We start from the raw sequence: 27,444 nt of genomic DNA, 5'->3' as shown, positions 1-27,444 counted from the left end.
TATTTTGCAATGGCATGTTGGTTTTAGAGAACTACTCATTGATTGCATTTTCACAAAGCAGAAGAGAAAAGATGCCATTCCACAAAGGCTCCTTTCAGTCTCTGTTTTTAAAAAGACCTTTATACTTCTTCTGGGAATTATTTTTTCACTAACTTCCCTTTAATTATTCTCCCTCCTCACCTCCAACCAGGGCTGGCTATAAAATATCAATCCACCATTCAATTCAGCATTTTTTTTTTAAAGCTCTTACACTATGTAAAACACTGCTAGTTTTAGTGGTGGCATAGGACTGGGAACCCAAGAGAGTCCCATCAATAATGGATGGCATGTAAATGATCACATATTGTGTAGTAAGAAATCATGAAGAGGATGGTTTCAGAGAAACCTGGGAAGACTTGTATGAACTGATGCAGAATAAAGGGAGGAGAACCAGAGGCAATATTGTCAAGACAAACAACCTTGAACTTTAGGAACTCTGATCAGAGGACTCAAGAGGAAAAATGCTAACAACTATGGACTCAGAAGACAGGTTGAGACATAAATTTTTTTGGACACGGCCAATAAGGGATTTTATTTTACTTGACTATATATTTTTAATGGGGTCTGTGTTTCTTGGGGTGGAGGAAGGGAGAGAAGGAGATAAGAAGAAGAGAATCTGAATCTGAAAATAAAATAAAATTTAATTAAAAAATAAACAAAAATACTGTGCTAGGCCCTGGGATTATGATGACAAAACAGGCTAATGATCATATTATATTCTGTATATCTACAATAATACCTCTCCTTCCCTATTTATTTAGAGAGAACAAACATACCAATCTTTCCCAAGATATAAAATTATCAGTAATTGAAAAAATAAGTAACTGAAATGTCTGTTTGGACTAAAAGAGTGATCCTGCCTGTGCCTGATGGACTTCCTTCTCTTTTTTAAATTAAATTTCATTTTTTCAATCAACAAAAATCAGACCTCTCTCTCCTCCACTGAGAAAGAAAAACAAAATCCTTGTTGGAAACATGTACATTCAAGCAAAGCAAATCAATATTTTATTCGTGTCCAAAAACGTATGCTTCAATCTTCACCCTAAAAGTCCATCATTTTTCTCTTCAGAGATAGTTATCAAGTTTCAAAATCAGTCTTTTGGAATCATGGTTGGTCACTGAGTTAATTAGAGTTCTATAGCCTTTCAAAGTTTTTTGTCTTTATTGTTATTATTTAAATTGATCTCCTTGCATTCATTTCACTGTACCAGTTCATACAAAATTACCCAAGTTTCTCTGAAACCATCCCTTCCATCATTTCTTATAGCATAATGGCTTTCTATACCATTCATATAACATAATCCATCTAGCTTTTTCCCAACTGAGGAGCTTTGATGAACTTTCCACGGTTTCAAAGTCTCAGAATCAGAGACTTTTTGGAATGGGCTCTACAATGTGTCCAGACCATCCTTATACCCTCTGAAAGCACTTGACTGTGTAACATACTTCTCAGGGTTTGGACACCCTTTCTCCCTCAACTTTGGTTACATACCTGACACAGCCGCCATAAAAAATGGTTCCCCTCCAGTTAATTGTCTCCATTTTGTATCTGGAAACAAAAGTTACACACTAATAGTAAAATCCAGTATTTCTGTAACCTTGATCCAGTTCTTAGATCTAGAGCTAGAAGGGCTCTCAAAGCCAATCTAATTCAATTCTTTCATTTTATGGATTTTGGGGGGGAAAAAAACCCCTACCAACTCATGCCCAAAGTCACAAAAAGGCAGCTAAGTAGTATAGCTGAGAGAGTACTGGATATGGAATGAGAAAGAACTGAGTTAAAATCTGGCTTCAGGCACTTACTATGATCCTGATCAGATCACTTAACTTCCTTCTGCCTCAGTTTTCCCATCTATAAAATGGGAATAATAATAATAGCAGCACTTACCACCTCTCTGGTTGTCATATAGGGATAAAATGAATTATCTGTGAAGTACTTTGTAAGCCTCAAAGAGCTATATAGACGCTATCTATTCTGAATAAGTGTCAGAGGTGGGATTTAAACCCAGAGCCTGTGTTTTTTCCACAGCAATTCTATCTATGAAGTTTCAATTCTATCAATTCCTCTCATCATCCTGATTTCAAGAGATACTCTAATTAAGTCAATGACCAACCATGATTTCAGGAGACTGATTATGTTATGTTATATTGTGTTATGCTACGTTATTTATTTATTTTTTGGTGAGGCAATTGGGGTTAAGTGACTTGCCTAGGGTCACACAGCTAGTGTCAAGCATCCAAGGCTAGATTTGAACTCAGATCCTCCTGACTCCAGGGTCAGTGCTCTATCCACTGCACCACCTAGCTGCCTCTAGGGGATTGACTAGGAAACCTATTACCTGCCTCTGAAGAGAAAGATGATGGAGCTTTAGGGTGCAGATAATTATCAAATAATCCTTCCCTCCTTTGGAGAACAGCAAATCTAATAAAAAGTGTATCCAATACATCATAAATATCGAGCATATAGCATAATCTAACTGAAAATTATTTAATATTTGACTCAAACTCTACCCCCTAAGTGAATGAAGGTAAAAGCTTTTCTAAAATTGATATTATCAATATCAATGTGAAGTTAATGTCTGCTTTACTCCCTACAACATAGAAAGAAAACAACTTTCCATTTTAAGGTTAGTGAAGGCTCCAAGTTTAGTGAATCAAAATCATTATGCAAATCTTGCTAAAACTAAGAGCCCCAGATAGCCTCAAATGACAACAAGCGACTCTTACAGTAGCTGTGACCTAATTGTTTTAATTAACTTTTTTTTTGTTTTTATATCATCTTCATTGCCAAATATGGCCTTCCTATTCGTTCCTTATAACAGAATTTTTAAAAATTCAACAGATCAGTGAAATGAACCATCAAGTAAATTTGACAGTGTATGAAATGCCCCATGCTCACAGTTCCCTCAGGTCTAATTTTTGAGGGGTAAGACTAGGACTGGATCTATGACTTCCTTGGCATGGGGTGAGTAGACTTCCTCTCACAATGCAGACTGGAGCTTTCTCTGCAAATTATACCATTAAAGGCTAGCCTAGGGCACTGAAAGGTTATGAGACAGACCCAGGACATTCAGTTCAAAAGGTCGGAAAGGCAACTGGAGATCTGAGATTAGAGGTCAGCAGAGAGGCTAGGTCAGGAAAGGCAGATTTAAGAATCATAACAGAGATGGTATGGGAGCTGATGAGATCACCAAGTGAAGTAGTATAGAGGGAGAAGAGAGGAGGGCCCAGGACAGAACCCTGAGAGTTAGAGGATGTAATCTGAATAAAGAATTCAGAAAAAAATGGGAAGAACTGTATAAACAGATACAGAGCAAAGAAAGCAGAACCAGGAGAACAGTATCCTCAACAACTAACATAGCACAAATGAAAATAGTACTATGAAGCACGTAAATTCAGATGAATTGTAATAAACAATCTTGGCTCTGGAGAATTGAATATGAAACACACGTCTCCGTACACAAGTGGGGTAGGGGCACCATGGGTACAGAATGTTGCATTTTAAGGTACAGTTGGTTCTTGTCCCTTGATTTTGCTTGTTTTTCTTTTTTACAAGGAAAAGTTCTTAGAAAGGGGGGGGAGGGTGTCAGTAAATGACTGTGGTAAAGAAACAAGTATAAAAATAAAATTAAGAAATAATAATTAAAAAAACCCCCAAGGGCCAGTAGCTATTGTTCTCTATAAATTGCTTTCTTAAAACCTGACAAATATAAGGGCATTGATTGAAATGAAACCCTTATCTTCCCAAGAATTCACTGAGCCTCTGAACGTTTTGTGCCAGGCAAGATTCCAGAACACTAAACCAGCAAACACATCCTGTATTGACTGACTCAGGTGTACCTGGCTACGCAAAGCACAACAGAAGTTCACATTAGCATGACTGGATCCACAAACAGAGAACTGATTTACCAGCCAATCTCCCCTTGCTAGAACACACTGCTCCCCTTTGCTAGTCCACTACCTTTTTTCTGGTTTCCCAGGTTAAAGCCCATCTCCTCTCCACCCCCTGGAAAGATGCCCTTTGCTCTCTGCCAGGTGGCAACAAATAAATGCTTCCTAATAAAGTAATGTCCCAATTGTAGCTTCCACCAAGAGAATGCTGTAGGGAGGGGGAAGGGAGGAGGAGGTAAATAATGATAAAAAGATATTTTTTCAAAAATCACTTTGATGAATTTTTAAAATATAGATCTAAATGGGCTGATTTACCTTTCCTGCTTCTTCAGGGTATAAAAATACGTAAGTATTTAAACCTAAGTTGCCCTCTTCTCTTCTTTTTTCCTTCCTCCCTGATTGCTGGCAGGAATTCACCCTCTCTCCTGAGGAAAACCATATAGGCTTTTGCTCCACAGATGAAAACAAATCAAGTTGAACCTAGAAGCATTTTAATGAGTGTTGATCACCAGCCCAGAAGGGGTCTGGACGATGTCTCAAAATTAAATGAAAGCAGCTCTGTAGGAGTAAATTAAGTCTTATGTTGCCTCTTTCTCATTTATCAGTGTTGATCCAAAGTAATGGCCAGAGGGTGGGAGAAAAGAGACCCTCTTCCTTTTTCTTCCAAAGTTTTTCAATATTTGGAGTACTTTCAACCAAGGATCTCAAATCACAATTTAATTTTTGTTTTGAAAATCTGGGAGACATGGAGATATAAGGAGACTTTAAGTGCTGTGAAAACAGAGTTAGGGTGGGTGCTCATTAACTGAGGAAAGGCTGAAAAAACTGAATATGATGAAATAGCATTGATTACAAAATACAACAAACTGAAAAATTCAGACAGGAGAAGAACTGTATGAACAGAAGCAGGGCAAAGAAATCTAAATGAGAAGAACAATATATTCAATATCACCATAAAATAAATGCAGTAACTTCACAGGTCACAGATTTGGGACTGGAAAGGAGGGGGGGGTGTCTGGAAATGGAGGACTCTTCTAGTGCAAGCTTCTCATTTTACAGTTGAGGAAAATGAGACCTAGACAAGTCAAAGGATTTGCCCAAGGTCACAAAGAATAAATTCAGCACTTCTCTTGCAAATAAGCACAAAAATTCTTTTTTTTTTTTTTAAATTTGAACCCACAGTCATCATTTTTTTTTTCCACTGCCCTGTAGTGGCAAAGAATTGGAAATTGAGGGGATGCCTATCAACTGGGGAATGGCTGAATAAGTTATGGTATGTGAATGTAGTGAAATATTATTGTGCTATAAGAAATGATGCACAGACAGACTTCAGAAAAACCTGGAAAGATTTACATGAACTCATGCTGAGCGAAGTGAGCAGAACCAGGAGAACGTTGTACAGAGTAACGGCCGCATTGTGCAATGACTAACTTTTATAAACTTAGCTCTTCTCAGCAAGTCAAGGATCTAAGACATCTCCGAAAGTCTCACGATGGATTTTTTCCACAACAAATTGTTGATCGGTCTATTTTCAGTAACATTCCTATTTGGAGATTTCTTGGAAAAGACACTGGAGCAGTTTGCCATTTCCTTCTCCAGCTCATTTTATAGATGAGGAAACTGAGGCAAATAGGGTGAAGTGTCTTGCCCAGAGTAGTACAGCTAGTAATTCGAGGGTCAGATCTGAATTCAGGTCTTCCTGATTCCAGTCCTGGTGTGCTATCCACTGCACCACCTAACCACCCTCCATTGCACTACTTTGACCTCTTCTCAATGAAAATAGTGACAAATCCAAGCCTCCACAGCCATGTGTTCACAAAGTATCACATGAAATCCTCACGGGGTCTGCTTGTTACTATTCTTCTCCTCTCTAGCCACAGATAGAGTCCTGGAAATGCCCAAGTATACATAAGTGCCAAATCTCTGCTGTCTCCAAAGGGCTAGAGATAAAAGTCACATCTATTCCATAATTCTCATCCTTTGGGAGAAAGGGGGAAGGGAAGACACAGGGGGCTGAAGCACCTTATCCTTCAATTTGACTTGTCCTTACCTCCCCAACCCCTTATAGCAGACACACATTTAAAGCAAATAAAAATTCATTTTTGAGAATTACACACACACACACACACACACACACAACACACACACACACACACACATTCTCTTTCTCTGGATAACTTAAGATATCCCCATGCTTCTCAACTTGGGGCAGAAACCACACTTTTACTCTGCTAGGAGATGAGAGGCTGTCCGGTGGAAGGAATAACTCAATTTGAATCAGAAGACCTGGGTTTGTGTCTTTGATTTGCTACTTACTAGGTCTGTGTCTCCTACAATGTAAAGATGAGCTATTTTACCATCACCATTACTATAGTTAAGGAATACATGTGCTATATTTAATTATAGTAAACAGTCCTGAGCTTTTTGGTTAGGATTTGGGTTCAAATCCCAACCCCATTTTGGTACTACTGCCTGTGGGACCTTGGATTTCAGTTTCCTCATTTATAAAATCATTAGATGGTCCCTTTCCAGCTCTAATTCCTTGATCCTATAAACTTTCATTTTCATCTCCTTGATACCACTTGATACCAAGTTACTATTTAACCTTAAACTTCAGGATCCCATTTTTTCCCTTTCTTTTTTTTATTTTTAGGCAACTGGGGTTAAGTGACTTGCTCAGGGTCATGCAGCTAGTAAGTGTCAAGTGTTTGGTCTGAGGCCGGATTTGAACTCAGGTCCTCCTGACTTCAGGGCAGGTGCTCTATCCACTGTGGCCACCTAGCTGCCCCCAGGATCTTGTTTTTAAGAAAGGGAGAAATGATCCAACCATTTTGGAGAACAATTTGGAACTATGCCCAAAGGGCTACAAAAATGTGCATACCCTTTGATCCAGCAATAGCATTCCTAGGGCTATATCCCAAAGAGATCAAACAAATGGGAAAAGGACCCACATGTACAAAAATATTCATAGCAGCTCTTTTTGTGGTGGCAAAGAATTGGAAATTGACAGGATGCCCATCAACTGGCGAATGGCTGAGCAAGTTGTGGTACATGAATGTAATGAATATACCACAACTTGCTCAGCCATTCGCCAACTGATGGGTATAAGAAATGATGAACAGGCTGACTTCAAAAAAACCTGGAAAGACTTATATGGTTTGATACTGAGTGAAGTCAGCAGAACCAAGAGGACTTTGTACACAATAACAGCCATGTTATGCGATGACTAATATTGTTAAAACTGAACCTTTCTCAGCATTACAAGGATCTAAGACATCTCCAGAGGCCTCGGGATGGAAAATGCTGTCCACATTCAAAGAAAGAACTATGGCAGTCGAATCGCTATCACTTATTTTTACCTTCTGTTGAGTTTTGTTTCATCTTTCTGATGGTTCCTTCTATTGGTTTTAATTTTTACTTACAACTTCACTAATGTGAAAATATGTTTAATAGGAATGTAAATGTAAAGCCTATATCAGATTGTGTGCCGTGTTGGGGAGGGTGAGAGGGAGGAAAAGGGAGAAAAATTTTCAACTCAAAAGCATATGGAAGTGATTGTTGGTAAATCAATAAATTAATAAAATGAAAAAGAGAAAAAAGAAAGGGAGAAATCAGTTGATTGGACAGTATCGTTTTCCTGATGGTTTCCTAGCCCCCTCACCCGTCCCCACTCTGAAATCTAAGGTCTCATCTGATCAAAGGAACTTCCTAGTCAGCCAGTGTAAAGTGGTCACATGCACCTAGGGGTAGTAACTAGTCAGGAAGAATGGGAGGCAGAAAGGAAGCTACTTCCTAGACTGGAAAAGTAGAAAGCAAAAGGGTTAGGTCCTAAGGAAGAAGGGGACTTTATCTTGCAGCTTGCACACACATGCCATTGTTGTTGGGATTACAACAGGTGCAGTGGTGTGCTAGAGCTAGTTGTTAAATTTGTAAGAACTTTGAGAGCCAGTTGTTAAACAAGCCAGTGCATAGTTCGAACAGCTCCTGTACCAGTAATGTTATTTGTTGCTTTAGAAGAATTGATGTCAACACAGTAAAATGTATTTTCAATACATTGTCTACTTTAAATAAATGTGACTTTAATAATAAATATTTGAAAGCAAACTTGATTATATTTTGTTCTGATGGTGCTAATACAGTGTTGGAAAGTCTTAAGTAGCTATGAAGCTGTTAGAAAATTTTCCTAAAATCATCATTTGGTACTGTTTAAATAATCAACTACAATTATCCCTTGATGGTTCAATATCTGAAATAAAACAAGTTCGTAATTTTAAAATATTTCTGAATAAGGTTTATTTTATTTATCACCAATCTAATTAAAAAGTCAAACCAAGTCAGAAAATATAAAGAAGTTAAAATTTATAGTCCTTTATAGGTTAAACAGAACTACTAAAATTAGCTGAGTACTGAGACTGAGACAGGTGCCATGTACTTTACAAGATACTACTGCTGTATGGCAAGGCAAATCCTGTGTTTTTCTTTTTCTTATTCCGGTTTGGCAAAGAGATTAGCTAACATTAATTTCTTGTAAGACCTTGCTTTGATGATTGACATTCTTGAAGAATTGTCATTACTTTCAAATGCATTGTAGTAAAGCTCAAAATCAATCAAACCCACCAGAAAAGCTTTGGAAAAATTTGAAAATTGGCACTGGAAAGCAGTATTGGGTTGAAGATTTCATTAATTCAAATAAGTTTAAAGATATTCCATTTAATAAGAATAATAAATTGAATGCTCTTCCCAGGTATAAGCTACTAGAAAATATACTTCGACACACAAACATGTCTTTTATTGGACAGAAAAAAACAACGAATGCATTTTTAATTATTTGAATTTATTAGAAACAACTACTTGGCATTATGAAGAACTATCTTCACAATGGAGAGAGGGTGAAAAAATATGTATCATGTTAAACTGTAAAACATGAAGCAGAATTGAACAACTTTCAGGATTTTATAGATAATATAGAACCAAACAATGTTCCAATCCCTGCAACCATACAAAAAAGTTAGCACTATTGTAATCACTCGTGCTAAAGCAGAAAGAGGCTTCAGTTTACGAATGAAACTTTCACAAGGGTAAGAATTAGACTAGACAGTAGATCATGTTTCAGATTTAAGGACAATAAATTTACTGAGAAAAGAGCAGACTGGATGCAACTCCATTTGTCAAATCATGGTTCAATTGTAACCACAGATTGGCCATGGATATGAGTTTGACAAAAATCAATAAAAGCATTCTGGGATAATCAACTGGCTATATGAAATTTACAATAAAGAGTACTATATGTTTTATTATTTGTAAATTTTAATATATATCCTTTATATCAGTAAAATTTATAATAAGCAAATATATGCATATACAAGTGCAACTAGGTGGTGCAGTGGATAGAGTACCAGGCCTTGAGTTAGGAAGACCTGAATTCAAATCCAGCCTCAAACAGTGACAAGCTGTGTGACCTTGGACAAGTTACTTAATCCTGGCTGCCTCAGTTTTCTCATCTGTAAAATGAGATGGAGAAAGAAATGGCAAACCCCTCCACTATCTTTGCCAAGAAAACCCCAAAATGGGGTCACTACCAGTCGGACATGATTGGACAACAAATACACATACACACATATACAAACACACACATGCTTTTTTTTGGGAAAGCTTATTGTTAAACCAGTACACCACTGCATTTTAACCCAGGTATCGTCTGCTTTAGTAGATGTGAGCCCAAGGCAGTTTGCCATTGTGGCTATTATTTAATAATAGGAATAACCTCTACATGTTAAATGCTTTAAGGTTTATGAAGCACTTTCCCCAAGACAACCTGTGAGGTAGGTATTATGAATATTATCCCCATTTTACATTGTACTTAAATCAAGCCAACAAGTCATCCAACAAGACCTTATTAAATATCTACTATGTGCCAGGCACTGTGCTTAAGTGCTAAAGAAAGGTAAAAAATAATCCATGCTCTTAAGGAGATCATAGTCTCAAGCAAACAACTGTATACAAACCACATGTACAGGATACACTGGAGATAATCTCAGAAAGAAGGCACTAAGATTAAAGAAGATGGGGAAGGTCCTTGAAGAAGGTAAATTTTTAGGTAAGTCTTGAAGGAAGCCAGGGAAATCAGGAGGTAAAGGTGAGGAGAAGAGAGTTCCAAGCATGGCGGTCAGCCAGCAAAAATGCAGAGTGGAGAGATTGGGAGTATATTGTTTGAGCAAAGTGTCCTTAGATTGAAGAGTATATGGAGAGGGGTAAGGTGTAAGAAGACTAGAGAGGTAGTAGGGGGAAGGATATGAAAAGCTCTGAATACCAAACTGAGGATTTCATATTTGATCCTGGAGAGTTTATAGAGTAGGGCATGACATGGTTGGACTTGCATTTTAAGAAAATCAATTTACCAGATGAACGTAGAATGGGCTTTAGTGTGGAAGTAGTTGAGGCAAGGAAATAAACCTGAAGGCTACCTGAATAGTCTAGGTGTGAATTGATGAGGGCCTGCCTTCAGGTGATGGCAGGGTTGAAGAAAAGGTGGCATATATGAAAGACGTTAGTTACAAAGGTAGAAATGAGAAGACCTGGCAATGGAATGGATATGGGGGGGCAAGAATAAAGAGTTGAGGATGACTCCTATGTTTTGAGCTGGGATGACTGGGAGGATGTTGGTACCCCTGACAATAATAGAGAAGTTAGGAAGAGGGAAAGGTGTGGGAGGGGGAAGACAGTAATTTTAGTTTTGGACATGCTGAGTTTACTATGTCCTAGGGACATCCAGTTCGAGACGTCCAGTAGGCAGTCTGAGATTTGAGAATGGAAGACAGGACAGATGTTAAGCCTGGACAAAGAGATCTGAGAATCATCTGCCTAGAGACTGATAATTGAATCCATGGGAGCTGATGAGATTTCTATTTACAAAATTAACTCAAAGTAGTTACCATCAAGGACAAAAATCCCATGGACAACTGAAATTCCCATCCTAGCCATTAATTTCAACTTTCTCCTTCCATTCAATCATCACTTTTTTCAAAATAGTTTTAATTATGAACTTAATATAAAGATGCAGATATTCAAACTATTTACAAAACAGAATATAATGTAACATACTAATAACAGTTTATCAATTATCCCATTTTCCCATTCCAATCTCTTTGTATAGTTACATTTGTATACATGGATAGTTTTTCAAAAAGTTATAGACAGTATGACTTACACTAATTCTATTTTATTTTATATAAAAATATGTCCTTACTTCCTTGAACTGGTCACACCAAATGAAATTATGGACCCATCAAAACATACTGTCATTTTAATAGCACGATATGTACCTATTAATTATATTGAAATATCACAATTTATTCAACTAATAACTAAACACTGCAAATTTAGGTTGCTCCTAGGTTTTTCACTGTTATAAACAATGTAGTTATAAATTTTTTGTATAGACAGTTGTTTTTCCTTTCAGTAAGAAATAAATTATTTTAATGGGATTATTGGGTAAAGCCTATTTACCAATTTGCAGCTCTGTCAGCATTATAGGCTTAAACCTGTAACACATGCCTCCTCAATATTTACCTATTTTAAAATTATTTTTGGTAATTGTGAGTGGAGTTGTTACTTTAACATACATTTCCCTGGGTATTGGGGAAAATGAACATTCTTTCAAGGGATTATTTATAACTTGGACTTCCTCTTTTGTAAAGTGTTTGCTCATGTTCTTTGACCACTAATCCACTGTGGACTGGGTGTTGTCCTTATAAGTCTGGAACAATTCCTGGATTGCAAGCTTTCATTGAATGTATTCACCACAGAGATTTCTTCCCCTAATCTGTTGCTTTTCTTTTGATTATATTTACTTTCTGTTACAGAGAATTTTTTAAGTATTCATATGATCAAATCCATCTTGTCCACAATACTTTGTTTCATAAGTTTATCAAGAATTTATTTTCTCTCCATAACTGAGATAATGGTCCAAATAGAGGCAGCATCGAAATACAGATTTCTGTGTCACCCTCTTGCCTCTGCGCCTATGTTATTACTCTGACAGGAAGAAAATCACAGAGAAAAATAAATAAACAAATGTTGTGAAGTAAAAAACCCCCACTAATTATAAGTCACCTTGGTTTTATACAAGATGAATGGCAGTAGGGAGAGGGTGGATGGCAGAGGGATAGGGGAATGAGGGGAATGGAGGGGAAGGGGGTGTGTGGAAGTACAAGACAATTGTGGCCTACAGTAGAAGTATTCCTTATTCTTTTTTATTCTAGTAATTGTTTTGACTCCTTGATCCAACTGGAATTCAAGAGATAGTATGTTGTGAGCAATGGATATAAATGTTGTGGGGTTTTGGGCTATACTATCTTTTCCTCCCATTTAATCTTTTGCTGCCCAAAGCAATTTGAAGATGAGGTTAATTTTACAATTTCTCTCTGCTCTTGCATAGTACCCATGAAATACTGAAGGTTCTAAAGATCCTACTTACCCAGACAAAAGATGCTAAGGGACACAACAAAGACAAATGGTCAGAAAACAGGGTAGTCTACAACTGGTTCATTAGCCTCCAAATAAGCAAGAATTGGCTCTATCAAGCATTTTTATTCGTCTCATCTAGAAAGGAACTTAGAACCACACTTTATAAGTACAGAATGATTTTTGCCTATCACCATCAATCGAAAGCAAAAAAAATCTGCCTCTGGTAGCAGATCCAGGAACAATGATCACAAATTGAAAAGAAGCAAATTTAAGTTTGATGTCATAACGACTAGACTTGCCCAAAAGTGAAATGGGCTTGCCTTGAGAAGTGACTCCTCCTGCTTAGAGGTCTTCAGGCAGAGAGGCTGGATGACCAGGCAGTCCACAGAACATGACCACTTGTTGGGTACATTAGAGTAGGGATTGCCTTTATGTGTGGGGCTTGGACTCCAGTGGCTGCTGTTCCCTTCCACTAACGAGCTTTTTTCCAGTTGGTCCTCAAATTCAATAATCAGCCACAGAGCTACATTTTTTAACACTGCAATTTTTTTTTAACACTGCAATTTTTAACACCAACACCTGAAGAGGCCTTTGGAACTCTAGGCAAGCCGACACCTGATCCTGTCATGGCGCCATCACTTGAACAACTTGTGAGAAGGTTGAGCAGGAAAGAGTATAATATGTTTCAAGACAGACCTCAAACTAGTTTAGGAGAAAGAACCCTATGTCCAGAAAGGTAAACACCTTAATTGTCTTCGAGACTCATTTAGAATTATGGCCTTAGGAGCACTGAGAGTTCCCCCAAATCTCCATTCTTGGCCAAGGTCACACAGTTGATGAGTAGCAGAGACAGATTTTGAACCCAGCTCCTCCGACTCTAAATCCAGCATTCTTTTCACTGTACCCTGAGTGGCCTCCCACATGGGTGACTTCCAGGAAGATACGCACCTTAAAATGGAAGGAATTTCCAGGTGAACAGCTGGATCCATATTGTTCATTCTTGGTTAAGTTGCTGTAATAGTTAGAGACCTTGGAATTCGCAATCTTGTTACAGGCAGGGTCATCTGTGATGGGACAGATGTAGTAGCCATCCTCCCCATCACTGTCATCATCAGAAAAGCCAGCATGATGGGAGTGAGGTGACCTGCTATTGTCAATGCCTTCCAGGCGGAAAATAAGGTCTTCGTCTGCCATGTTTGTAGGGTGCCCGTTTTACCCACGTGGTGACGGAAGCAGCCAGAATGACAGGGCAAATTTGATGAGGAGGTGCCTGCCAAGAAATCAAGACAAAGGAATGAGTGCCATCCAGTCAAAGGCATATAAATTTTCTAGGAATTTTATTCAACAGACACTACAACAAACAAAACAAAGTACCTACTAAGTCAGCCATGCAAATAAGCATAAACCCACAAGCCCAGGGCCTAAAAGGAATCAAGCTGATAGCAAGTTAGATCCTCAGAACACTTTACTTCTCTAGTACAGTTGTGAAAACCCCAAATAGAGCTACTAATGTGTACATAAGGATCCCTGCAGGATGCATATGACTTAATTTTAAAATATAATGTTATCTATGTTTTGCTGTGTTTTTATTCATTTTGTTAAATATTCCTCAATTACATTTTAAACTGGTTTGGATTATGCCATAATATGGCACCACAAGGGTACTACTGAGGGTGGATGAAGGAAAACTTAGTAGGATGCACTGATTATTACACTCTCTCTAAGGTGGTGGGTGGGAGGGTGTTAGAGGTCTGTGAAATTGTTTATATATATATACATATATATATACACATACACACACAAACCATATTTCAATGCAATTCTTTTCCCTTGTAATCCTTTGAATTTTAATTTATGCATTTAAAATGTTATTAATAATAATCATAGCTAACATTTTCATAGTGCTTACTATATATGCTAGGTACTATGCTAAGTGCTTTAAAATTATTATTTCATTTGATCCTCACAACAACTATGGGACACGCAGTTATTATTATTCCCAATTTTACAGATGAAGAAACAGAAGCAAACAGAGGCTAAGTGCTTTGCACAAGGTTAAACTCCTAGTAAAGGTCAGAGACTGGATTTGAATTCAGATCTTGACTCCTGTCCCAGTGCTCTATCCACTACACCACCATTTTTCTGTTGTTGTTTTTTGCTAGGCAATCAGGGTGAAGTGACTTGCCAGGGTCACACTGCTAGTAAGTATCAAGTGTCTGAAGTCAAATTTGAACTCAGGTCCTCATGATTCCAAGGCCAGAGCTTTAGCCACTGCGCCATCAAGCTGCCTCTGACTATTCTTCTGAAAAGGTGGTCTGTATCCTTTATCAGACAGCCAAAGGGGTTCACAACAAAAAAAAGGTTAAGAACCCCTGCTTTAAAGCAGCACTCCACATCAAGGCTGTACCTAGTAATTATTTTTTTTATTTAAAATTACATTTTTTGTTATTCCAAACTTGACATTTACAAAATGATCATTTCCACATATATATAGAAGAACAACAAAAAGAGGGTTGTCCATAAAACATGAATCTCAAATTACCATACTTAGATATTCTTGGATATGTGGAAGAATAGTATTTTTGAGCTGGTCCTGCCAAGGGCCCTCCAGATCTGGAAATCAGGACCTCCTCCCCCTAATCTGATGTATTAAACTCCTTAGGCTTGAGATATTTTTGTGTGCTTTTCATAGATCTACTTTACAGAGTTTCTTCTGAGCTCCATTAATTAGATTGTAAACTCTTTAAGGATAGGGACTATCTTTTGTCTTTTTTTTTTTAATCACCAGTGCTTAGCACGGTATGCTTAATAAATATTGATTGATTAGCTGGTTGATTTTGATTAAAAAGCCACCCCTCTCTGCCAGATACAAATAGGTGACCATATTTGTTGTGCCTTGAGGTCAGACCTGCAGTGTGACTAGTAAGGTCAAGAAGGGTGTGGCCAGGACAGAAGAAGGAAACACCTGCCGGGTCCAGTTTTGCCCAATCACGGAAGTGAGAAAAACCCATATTCTTAGTCCTGGGGTGGCCATTAATCAGCAATATGAGTCTGGGCAAATTTTAATCTTGCTCCGATCTCCTTATCTGTAAAAGGGAAGAACACTCTCAGCTCTACCTTATCTCAACACAACCCCATCCTTTTTTTTTTTAAGGACAAAGATAGTACATGTGAAATCCCTTTGAACTTTTATGATACAAAATGTAAACCAGTTATTACTGAGGTTACTATTAAGATCTTTCTCAGCAGGAACTACTGCGATCTTTTCCTATTTTATTTTGAAATTATTTTCTGGAGTTTCCTTGGGAGCTAGATCAGTTTCCTTATATGGGGAATCAGATCAAATGAAAGTCAAGGCTATGTGATCCTAGCCTTGAATTGGGTTTCTAATTTCTAGAGGATCTTTTCTGAAAACTTGGACATTCTGATACTTCATCCAGGACAGGATGGTCCCTGACTAAAGGGAGAGCTAAGCCAGCAGTCAGCATAAGCTACCCACCACATGTCTGACATGAGCTGAGCATTTGGCAACAGATATGGATTTAGGATTGAAAGGAACCCTTAGAGGCCACCAGACACAATCCCTTTATTTTCGACTTGAGTCACTGACTTGCCCAGGATCACACAGCTAGTAAATATCTGAAGTGCAATTGGTCCCAGGTTTTCCACACGTGGGATTTCCCAGGACGTGAGACACAAAAATGTGAGATCAAAACTTCTATTGACACTAAACAGTTTTGGAATTTGAGTAATCACAAACTACTTTATTTGTTTTATAAGCTTGTCTTTTCATAGAAAATATTTTCTGCAAAGGGGTCCCACTTGCAAGCCTGTACTTTGGTCATGAGGCCAGTGTCTTATCATTAAAGGCTTCTGACCAACTTTAGTGGCCTGTGACAATCCATGGTTAAGACTTGGCCCTAAGTTCTTGGCACAGTCAGCTGCTCCAAACCATCTGGCCCTAACCATAAATCCAGGGTGTGTGTCCAAGGGGTCCCCTCTGCTGTCTGATCCCTTAGTTCCCTGGCTCCCTTCCCAGAACACCAGCTTCAGCTTCCCAGGCACCCTAGGGTATTTCTACCTCTCCAAGCTCATTTATCATGGAAAGGGGACAGCTCCACTGGGTGTTTTCCAAATCTGGCATTCAGGAGGCTCTTCCCAGCCTCTTAAGGAGAACAAGTGTTTCTATTCTTAAGTAGCCTCCAACTTTTCACTCCTTCCTCATCCATTAACATCTCTCCTTCCAGGACCTTACACAACCAAACAAGTTACTGAGTGCTGAAGTATTTAGGGTGTTACACAAGAAATAACACCTGCCTGTAATACCCTGATCATTCCCCATTCTTTCCTTATCATCCTTCAAAGTCCCTCTCTGAAAAAAAAAATGGAAGCTTTTCATCCTTCTGATCTCTCATAGACTTCAGGGTCTTATCTATGTTGCAACATTCTTGACTATTCTCTAAGTTCTTGCATATAAATTTATCTCCTTAACTGGACTCTAAGTTCTCAGAAGGCAAGGATTGTGCCTTCTACCTCTCCAGTATTTCCCACAGTGCATAGAGGTGGCCCTCCTAGCCAATGTGGACTCAAGCAAGGGTTACAAGAAAAAGGTCCCCTCAAATGCTGAGTAAGGTATATGGCAAATGACATGGGAGGAGTAGTTGTTGTTTCAATTTTCCAAGAGCAGCAGTAGTCTCAAATTTCAAAACTGCGTCCAAGGTCCCCCCACCCCACCCTACTCTATCTTACGAGATAGTTATCCCACCCTGTTTTCAAAAGAAGATTTACAATGGCATGTCTAGTTTGGAATCTGGCTATAGGAGGTGTAGGTAAATTAAGTTCTTAACTTTTTTTTGTACCATCTACTTTGGACCTCTTCTCAGAATAATGTTTTTAAATACATAAAACATACAGGATTACAAAGTAAACTAATCATATTGAAACACAATTATCAAAATTAAAAAGAAAAGTTTATGGACCCCAGGTTAAGAACCTCTGTTCTTAAGGAAACTGATTTAGCTCCATCTTTTCTGATCTGGGTCCTGGAGACCACCAAAAGGCAGAAGGTTCAGAGAAATCTTCTTCAGGCTTAGATTATCTTTAGTTAATGTGGAACCACTGTCCTTAGTGGTAGAATGCGACTGGTGACAAAAAATTGGAATAGAATGGAAATTCTCTGCCTATCAGCACAACAATTTGAGTTCAAGAGAGAAGTTAGAGATTTGGAGTCATGACAGGGCTAGAAACATGGATGTCTGTTTAGTAGCAAAATTTCAAAAAAGAGCCCCCAAGGGAACACGTCATTTTCAGATCTGTCTCTGGGGCCATTTAACTCACCACCATCTGACTATAAACAGCTATGTCTGGCAGCCTCCACATCGGGAAAACTATGTTCAAAATGCATATTGCTGAGCCTTGTGGCCTAAGCAGAGCTCACCACAGTCCCAAAGCAGGTCTTGTTCTCATGCTTGGCCGTGGTACCATCGATGGCCATGTTTGGAGAAAAGGGATGGAATCTTTCCCTCACTTCTCCCTGTGCACAGCACTAATCAGAAAGAACTTCATAGCTGCAAAATCACCTTCTTGAGATCAACCTATCTTGCACAGTGCTAACCATATAGTGAGACACTTAAAAAAAAATCCTAACTACTCATTTTCCTCCTACCCAAGAGGGTGGGGAAAGAGAAAAGATGTGTCTGCTCTTATTCTGAGTCTTTGACTATATTATCCCAGGACTGGTTCAAAAAAGGGATTCCTTCTCAAAAGTCCCTAGTTCTCTGCCTCACAGCTTTATTCTCTGTAGGGGAGCTAAGGTACAAAAAAAAAAAAAAGATAAAATTATAAAGGCTTTGGCGCATGGCATGAGTTGAATAAATACTCCCAGCTTGATTTTCAACCTAATTCCCGCTGCCCCTCTTCCACTCCCACCTACACTATGTAGGAGTACTACAAACCCAGTGCTATTTATGGCACTGAGCTTCAGGCCTCGAGTCACAAGAGTCCCAATTACCCTCAAGGGACCACTAACTAACCTTAAGTGGGTGAGAGGACTCACTAAGTTCTAGGAAATTTTAAAGCTAAGAAAAGCAAACATTTTCCCCCCTCACAATCATGAAAACAGCTCCTTCTGTCATTATTTGGTCTCCAAAGAATACTATTTCTCTTTTCCTGGGGCATGAATATGAAGTAGTGGATTCATCACTGGCTCTTAACCACAATGGATCGACTTACCAGGAGGCCAAGATAGGGACCATCAAATGGGTTCTGTGCACATTTTCATTTACCCAAAGCCTGTTCCTTCTATCTAAAAGCAACTGATCATTTTGTCATCAATATCACCAAACATATACTGAATGTGTAGGGCACTGATTCAGACATTGCAAAAGATACAAAGAGGTAACAAGACAAGGTCTTGTATTTGACTGTAATAGAATACTACTGTGCTATGAGAAATGAAGAGTATGGTTTCAGAAAAATATGGGAACACTTGTATGAACTGATGCAAAGTGAAAGGAGCAGGACAAGGAGAACATGGTACACAGTAACAGCAATATTGTAACAATGATCCAACTGTGAAAGATTTAACTACTCTAATTAATACAATAATCTAAGACAATTCCAAAGGACTTGCAATGAAAAATGCTATCTACCTCCAGAGAGAGAGAGCTGATGAACTCTTAAGTGCAAACTGAAGCATACTTTTTTCGATTTCTTTTTCTTTGGCAACATGACTTATATGGAAATAGGTTGTCATGACTTCACATGTAAAATTGCTATCACATTGCTTGCATTCTCAATGGGTAGAGGGAAGGAGAGAATTAGACACTGAGAATTTTAAAAATGAACGTTAAAGTATAATTATTTTTAGAAAAAATAAAAAGACAAAGGTCCCTGCCCTCAAGAAGCTTACAATTTACTTGAGAAAACAGAACACATACTTGGAAAGATACATAACAACATAAGGCAACACAGGCCAAACACAGGAAAGTGAACAGTAGAAGGAGCAAGTGCCACAGGAATTCTGAGAAAGAGGAGATTGCTAAGGGCTGAAGTACCTCGAAGAGGCTTCACGGAGATGGAGCTTCAACAGAGCCTTGTAAAAAGACCAACACTGGGGCAGTTAGGTGGCGCAGTAGAGCACTGGCCCTGGAATCAGGAGGACCTGAGTTCAAATCTAACCTCAGACACATAACACTTACTAGCTGTGTGACTCTGGGCAAGTCACTTACCCCCAGTTGCCTTGCCAAAAATAAAAAAGAACAAGATTCAGATAAGTGGAAAAGTTGTGAGGGAAATCATTTCATTCTTATGTATGTCTTTTAGGGGGTTAGGTCCATTGTCAATCAGTAACATCTAGTGACAAGTGAATTCAGAAAAAACACCTGTGAAGTGACTGCTGGGACAAGGCACTGTATGAAGCACTGGGGATACAAAGACACCCCCCCCCCCAAAAAACAAAGAAAGAAGAAAAGATAAAAAAAAAGTCCCTTCCCTCAAGGAACTCACATTCTAGGGAGGAGAGGCATGGATATTTAATTAAGTCTGTACAAAGTGAAAGTCATTTCTTTTTTATTTTCTTAATAGCATTTTATTTTTCCAATTACATGTAAAGACAATTTTTAACATTCAGTTTTTAAAATTTTGAGTTCCAAATGTTTTCCCTTCCACCCTCACTTCCCACTTCCCTAAAATGACAGTAAGCAATTTAAAATGTTATATATATGCAATCATGTAAAACATATTTCCATATTAGTCATGTAGTAAAAGAAGAAACAGACCAAAAGAAAAAAAAAACATGAAAAAAATAAAGTGAAAATAGTATGCTTCAGTCTGCAGACTCCATCAAATTCTTTCTCTGGAGGTGGATAGCATTTTTCCTTATAAGCCCTCTAGAATTGTCTTGGATCATTGTATTGCTGAGAATAGCCAAGTCATTCACACTTGATCATCATACAATGTTGTTGTTACTGTGTACAATGTTCTCTTGGTTCTGCTCATTTCATGTAAGTCTTTCCAGGTTTGATTAAGGCTCTTTCCCTTTGATTGAAAGTAATTTCAATTAAAAGGAAAGAGCCTTAATAATTAAAAAAAATTAAAAAAGGCCTCAAGTACAAGGTGGACTTGAGCTATGCTTTAAAGAAAGCTAGGGTTCAAGAGATTAGGTGAGGAGGGCATTCCAGACACTACTAGTTGTAAAGGCATGTTGGAAGGAGATGGACATCATGTAAGTAGTACAGTTTGACTGGAAAATTAGGTGGCAGCCAGACTATGGAGGGCCTTAAATGCCAGGCTAAGGATTTTGAATTTTGTCTTAGGGGCAACAGAGAGCAATTGAAGATTTCTGAGTTGCACAAGGACCAACCATATCTTCAAAGGACTCATGAAAAAGAAGGGTGTCCATATCCAGATAGAGAGTTGATGGACTCAGACTGCAGAATAAAGCATCCTTTTCTTTCTTTCCTTCTTTTGGGGGACAAAGGCAATGTGGGAAGTTACTTTGCATGACTATTTTGTTTGTATTTCTCTTGCCTTCTCATTGGGTGGGAAAAGGAGAAGAGGAGGGAGACAATTTGAAAGTGAACATAAAATTGAAAGAAAAAAAGATTTCTGAGTTGGGAGGGAGTGTCTTTTTAGGAATATCAAGTTGACAGCTGTGTGGAAGATGGATTAGAGAGGTGAGAGACTGAAGGAAAACTAATTAGAATCCCATTGCAACACCCATGTTGGTGTTGAAAATGAGGGCCTGAAATAGGGTGTTATCTCTATGAATAGAGACAAAGTGAGGGAGGGGTAGATGTGAAAGCAGATGTGGAGGCAGGAACAACAAAAAAAAAGATTTGGCATCTGATTAGATATGGGTGAGGAGGAAGAGGAGAGATTCAAAGAAGACTCCAGGGATTTAAACCAGAAGGATGTAGGAATTAAGGCTGACCCAAGTGTGATCCTAAGACCAGTTAGTTTAGTAGAAAGTAACAGAATTCTTCAGCCAAAGGTTACCTTTTCCCTCCTCCTCACCCTTGTGCAAATGTAAATGCAAACCAGTAACAATAACTCACACCTCTACAATCCTCTGAGGTTAACGTGTACTTTACTCATTATCTATGAGATTGTGAGGTCCTAGAGGACATGGACTGTCTTTTGCCTTTCTTTGTATTCCCAGTGCTTAATAGGTGGTACACCTACTATAGTAGTGCTTACGGTTATGGACTGACTCACAGTCCTGTGATACACAGCCAGTGCTATTATCAATACCTCAGTGTTAAAGAGGAGGAAACTGAGCCTGGGAGAGATGAGATAATGTGCCCGAGTTCACACAGCTATTTAAGTGTCAGAGGTGGGATTCCAACCCAAGTTTCCCAAGTCTCAGCACTTTTTTCCCCACTATACTACCTTCCTTCACTGCCACCCCCCTCCCCAAACCATCCCCTACTTTGGCACAGCCTATCTTTACACTTCTAAAAAGGTTTTTCACATGAATGATTACATGATTATATCTTCACAATATTCCTTTAAGTTTGTAAAGGCAAGTATTATCCTTCAAACTTGGTGATGAAAGATGGTGAAATGAAGGCCCAAGGGACGGACATGATTTACTCATGGTCAATTATCTGATTGGGGTCAGAATCCGGAATAGAAGCTAGGCACTTAAGCTGTCAAACTGATCTTTCTAAAGCACAGGTTTTACTGCTTCTAGCATAAAATATAAAACTCGACAGTTTAGCATTTAAACTCCTCTACAACCTATCTTTCCAGTATTATTTTATGTCATTCCCCCTCTCAGGCACTATCCCCTCAGTTATCTTCTGTTATCTTCTTCTGCCTCTGGGCATCCAAGCAAGACTGGAAATTCACTTCTTCATTTATGTCTCTCAGAATCCTTCTCTTCCTTCCAGGCTCACTTCCTCTACCTCATTCTTCCTGCCCCTCACCCCTACCCTATCGTTAATATTTAATTCTCTTTGTTTATGCTGTATCCTCTGGGAAAATAATAATACAGTAATCTCATATAAATGCAGCATTTTAACATTTGCAAAGCTCTTTGCAAATCCTATGAGGTAGATGGTTTCGTTCGCATTTTAAAGATAAGAAAATTAGCTCTAAGAGATTAAGTGATTTGCATATAGTTCACACAGCCCAGCAGTGTGAGGTGGGATTTGACCTCAAGTCTTCCTCTCAATGAATCCACTACTCTTTCCATTACACAAGTAGTACAGTATCTCACACATTAGTGATGCTTGTCAACTTAAGAGCTTACAGTACCCTTCTCTTCTATCTTCCACAGCACCTGAGCACAGGGCTAAGCGCACATGACGAATAAATACTGATTGCCAACTACAAAAAAATCCCATGGCACTACCATTCATTTCAGTAATACCGATGTGGTAAAGCGCTGGAGGTAACTTTGAGAATAGCCACATTGATAGAATCACTCAATCCTTCCAATAGGGAGCCAGTGCCTCCTGGATGTCAAAAAAGCCAAAGCTTGCAGAGCCTAGTTTATAGTAGCTCCTTCACAAGGGTGTCACAAGGATTAAATATGAAAATGTATGTAAACTGTTCGTAAATTTTAAAGCGCTACATAATTGTCAGTATTCATGTATAATTTGAAAGTGAGAAGCTAGGACTAAAAAGTGTTATCTATGATGATTCCCAACCCTTCTATTCACACCCCCCCTAAAAAAAAGCCGGAGTTGCAATAACGCTATCAGATAGAAAAAATAAAAATTCACAATACATCAAGAGAGATAGAGAAACTATACTTAAAGGAAACACAAATAAGTAACCCAACAAACATACATTAACCAAATGGCATAGCATCCAAATTCACATAGGGAAAGATAACTGAATCACAAAAGGCCATTTCTGCAAAACTGTAGCAGGGTTTTTTCTTTTCTTTTCTTTTTTGTCATCTGGAACCTCTTCTATCATTAAAAAAATTTTTTTTAACTTAAACTTCCATATACTTGGAGGATCACAGGGGGAGGATCATGAACGAAATTGTGAATCTCCATTTCATAGTCTTGCTCTTTTAAATATGTAATAAATTCCACACAATTTTCCCCTCCAAAAGTCAGTTATTATTAGTAGTCACAACAAACTCTTGCCATCAGAGTTCAATTTACCATAGCAATTTCTTAGTTTAAAAAAATTCAGGGGAGTCTTTAGGGAAAGAAAGGGTATAATCAAGATGCTCTTGAAATGCAGAAGCTTGGGTCCAGTGTCAGCTTCCTAACCTCAACTACGTCATTTTGTGGCTAGCCTTTGTGCTGTGGCCTTCTAACCATTTGGTACCTTCCCAGGCTGTACTATCTCCCCTAGCACTAAAGAGACCAGAAGGAGAGAAAAGACTATAGGGCTGTAATTTTATTTCAAGCCAGGAAACTACTAAACCATGATCGAAATGCCTGAGTCATGGGGCCCTTAAAGCACTATATACTTCCCAATGACTCCAAGACAGGCAAGCATCTTTCTTCTAGGATCTTCTCCAATGGAAAACTCCAGAGAACTCTTCTTTCTCTCTGCCTAGAAAGTGTGTGGTTACAAAAGCCGTCAAACTCACTTGCCCAGAGCTGATATTCTTTTCTTTTTTTTTAAATAATAGGTTAAAAAAATCTAGCTTTTTTTTTTGTTTTCAACATTCACTTTTATAAGATTTTATAAGATTTCAAATTTTTTTCTCCCTCCCTTCTCCTCCCCTCCCCAAAATGGCAAGCAATCTAATATAGGTTTTACATGTACAATCATATTAAATATATTTCTACATTAGTCATGTTGTGAAATAAGAATCAGAAGAAAAGGGAAAAACCACAAGAAAGAAAGAAAAAGTAAAAACAGAATGCTGCGATTGGCATTCAGACTCCATAGTTCTTTCTCTTGATGTGGATAGCATTTTCCAACACGAGTCTTCTGGAATTGTCTTAGATCATTAGATCAGCAATATGCTGAGAAGAACCAAGTATATCAAAATTGTTCTATCACACAATGTTGCTGTTACTGTGTACAATGTTCTCTTGGTTCTGCTCACTTCACTCAGCGTCAGTTCATGCAAATCTTTCCAGATTTTTCTGAAATCTACCTGCCAATCATTTCTTATAGCACAATAGTATTCCATTACATTCACATACTACAATTTGTTCAGCCATTCCCCAATTGATGGGCATCCCCTCAATCCAATTCTTTGCTACCACAAAAGAGCTGCTATACATATTTTTGTACATGTAGGTCCTTCTCCAATTTTTTTTACGTAATTGGGGTTAAGTGACTTGCCCAGAGTCACACAGCTAGTCATAAGTGTCTGAGGCCAGATTTGAACTTAGGTCCTCCTGACTACAGGGCTGGTGCTCTACTACTCTGCCACCTAGCTGCCCCCTCTTCCATTTTTTATGATCTCTTTGGGTAGTGGTAGTAGTGGTACTGCTGGATCAAAGGGTATGCAGTTTGCCTGCCCTTTGGGCATAGCTCCAAATTACTCTCCAGAATGGTTGGATCAGTTCACAAATCTACCAACCGTGCATTCGTGTCCCAATTTTTCCACATCCTCTCCAACATTTATCATTTTTCTTTTCTGTCATACTAGCCAATCTGATATGTGAGGTGGTACCTCAGAGTTGTTTTAATTTTCATTTCTCTAATCAATAGTGATTTGGAGCATTTTTTCATATGACTACAGATAGCTTTAATTTTTTCACCTGAAAACTGCCTGTTCATATCATTTGACCATTTATCAACTGGGGAATAACTTGCATTCTTATAAATTTGATTCAGTGCTGCATATACTTTAGAAATGAGGCCTTTACCAGAAACACTGGTAATAGTTGTTTCCCAGCTTTCTGCTTTCCTTCTAATCTTGGTTGCATTGGCTTTGTGCAAAATCTTTTTAGTTTAATGTAATCAAAACTATTCATTTTGCATTTCATAATGCTCTCTATCTCTTGCTTGGTCATAAATTCTTTCTTTATCCATAGATCTGACAGGTAAACTATTCCTTGCTCTCCTAATTTGCTTATTGTATCACCCATTATGTCTAAATCCCAGATCTGATATTCTTAAAGGAAAAGATTGGTGCATTCAGGTTGCCAGGGTTTATTTATTTACTGGTAATAGGTGACTGATAATACTTTGCCATCAGCCATTTCAGCAACAGTTGTCTTTCTCTGCTCTCCTGAAGACTGGAGGCCAACACTCTCGAACTCCTTCCCTAATGCTAGGTAGTTATGGCAACCACTTACTGGGTTTCCCCTTCTGATGTGGGCTAGTGAATTCCTCTATTTCTAAGAGGTTCAGAAAAGTTACGGGCAAAGGGAGAAGAGATAGACTAAGGGAGTGGCATGTACTAGACAGGAAAATTCAAAGAGATCTCTTCTCCTACACCCATGTAAACAGGACAAAGTCTCAAATAACTTAATGCCTTAGTAAAAGGCCACTTTGTGTTAACTACCCACAAGGAAAAGCAATGAAGTTATTTGGATGATTGTAGAAATAGACTATGAACAGACTTCATTATGCAGATCCCACCTGAGCACCATCCTATACTCCAATTTCAATGCAAACCCACATACCAGTACAAACTTCCTTCCCAGTACTCTCCTCAACCAATTCAATTCACAAACATTTGTTAAAAGCTAGGCACTGTGCTAGGTGATCGGGTTAACAAATATAAAAATAAAACAGCACCTGCCCTCAAGGAACTTACACTCTAATTAAGGGAGGTAATTTGAGAAGGGAGAATTAATAAGTAGAAAGTAAAAGAAGGGGAAGCAGCCTGACCTAGTGGAATGGGAACTAGATTTGGAGTCAGGAAGACTGGTTTCTAATCCTGCTAAGATATTTACTTGTAAATATGTAACCTATATTACTATGTGGCCATAGGCAAGCCACTTAATCTCTCTGTACCTCAGTTTCCTCATCTGTGAAATGATGGGAGCTGACCTCAAGTGCTCTAAGGCCCCTTCCAGCTCTAATTCTACCATCTATAATCCAAGAGGTAAGGAAAGGATTACTAGAAGAGGTGAGACCTCAGTTGAGCCTAAAAAGTTAAGAAGCAACAATGGAGGTGATGGAAAACAAAAAAGTCTTAGAATGTTAGAGCTGGAAAAGGCTGGAAGAGCAGATGTAGTCTAATCTTCTCACTGGACAGAGGAAAAAATTTAAAATGAGATGTGCTATGACTTGCCTGACACCACATGCTTTGTGACAGAGTTAAGGTTAGAACCTAGATCTTACATCCCCACTCAAAAAACCTTTGTATTGTAATATACTAATATATTTTCAGACTTGTCTATGGCATCAAACTGATTTTGCTTATTCCCCCCATCTCTTTTTTTTTTCTTTTTAAAAAATATTATTTGTTGGGGTGGAGCCAAGATGGTGGAGTGAAAGCAGTGACTTGCTTGAGCTCTCCTCCAAACCCCTCCAAATACTCATAAAAAAATTGCTCTAAACAAATTCTGAAGCAGCAGAACCCACAAAAAGACAGAGTGAAACAAATTTCCAGCCCAAGACAACCTGGATGATTGATCAGAAAGGTGTATCATGCCGGGCTGGGAGCACAGTGTGGCATGGGCACGCAGGCTGCAGTGAACCTGGAGCAGGCCTCAGAGGACTGAATCTTGGGCAGCTGTGGAGGTTTCCAGACTCCTCAATCCACCAATGCCAAAGACAATTTAGAAGGTCAGTGGGAAAAGTCTGTTTCTGACAGTGCTGAGAAAGGAAGGCGGGGTCTCACCTCCATTCCCCAAGAGCTTGGCCCTGGCAGGGGCAGCTGCTTCCTGAGCTTCTGGCCCACAGACTGAGGGGGAATCCAGTGGCTGATCAGAGAGGGATTGCAGGGATCTCTTTGCCAGTGCTGAGGCAGGAATCTTTTGCTTTGCCCGTGTTTGGATCTGGGCCACAGTTCTGGGCGGCGGTGCTGGGGTGAGGAGGAGTGCTGGTGTGGTGGAGCTTGTAGTGGCTGTGGAGAGGAACCCCCTCTTCACAGTTACAGGACAAAAAGGAGCACTTGTAATCACAGGCCAGGAAAGGAGTAAACACCTCACCCCTTATCATATC

General features: G+C 38.7%; 1 protein-coding gene across 3 annotated transcripts in view; it reads right to left on the bottom strand.

Annotated features, from left to right (window-relative positions):
• EEF2K (eukaryotic elongation factor 2 kinase) overlaps positions 1-27,444 on the bottom strand; it is an 87,808-nt gene that overhangs the window by 55,013 nt on the left and 5,351 nt on the right. For all 3 annotated transcript variants that reach the window (XM_020965329.2, XM_020965328.2, XM_020965327.2), the window contains exon 2: positions 13,345-13,666. In XM_020965329.2, coding sequence (XP_020820988.1) covers positions 13,345-13,590 — 246 coding nt within the window. In that variant the 5' untranslated portion in view covers positions 13,591-13,666. The remainder of the gene's footprint in view (positions 1-13,344; positions 13,667-27,444) is intronic.

This window comes from Phascolarctos cinereus, unplaced genomic scaffold, assembly GCF_003287225.1.
Source record: "Phascolarctos cinereus isolate Bilbo 61053 unplaced genomic scaffold, phaCin_HiC Scaffold_4;HRSCAF=312, whole genome shotgun sequence".
NCBI lineage: Eukaryota > Metazoa > Chordata > Mammalia > Diprotodontia > Phascolarctidae > Phascolarctos > Phascolarctos cinereus.
The sequence above is the reverse complement of the archived record's forward strand: the minus strand, read 5'-3'. Positions and strand labels throughout refer to the sequence as shown.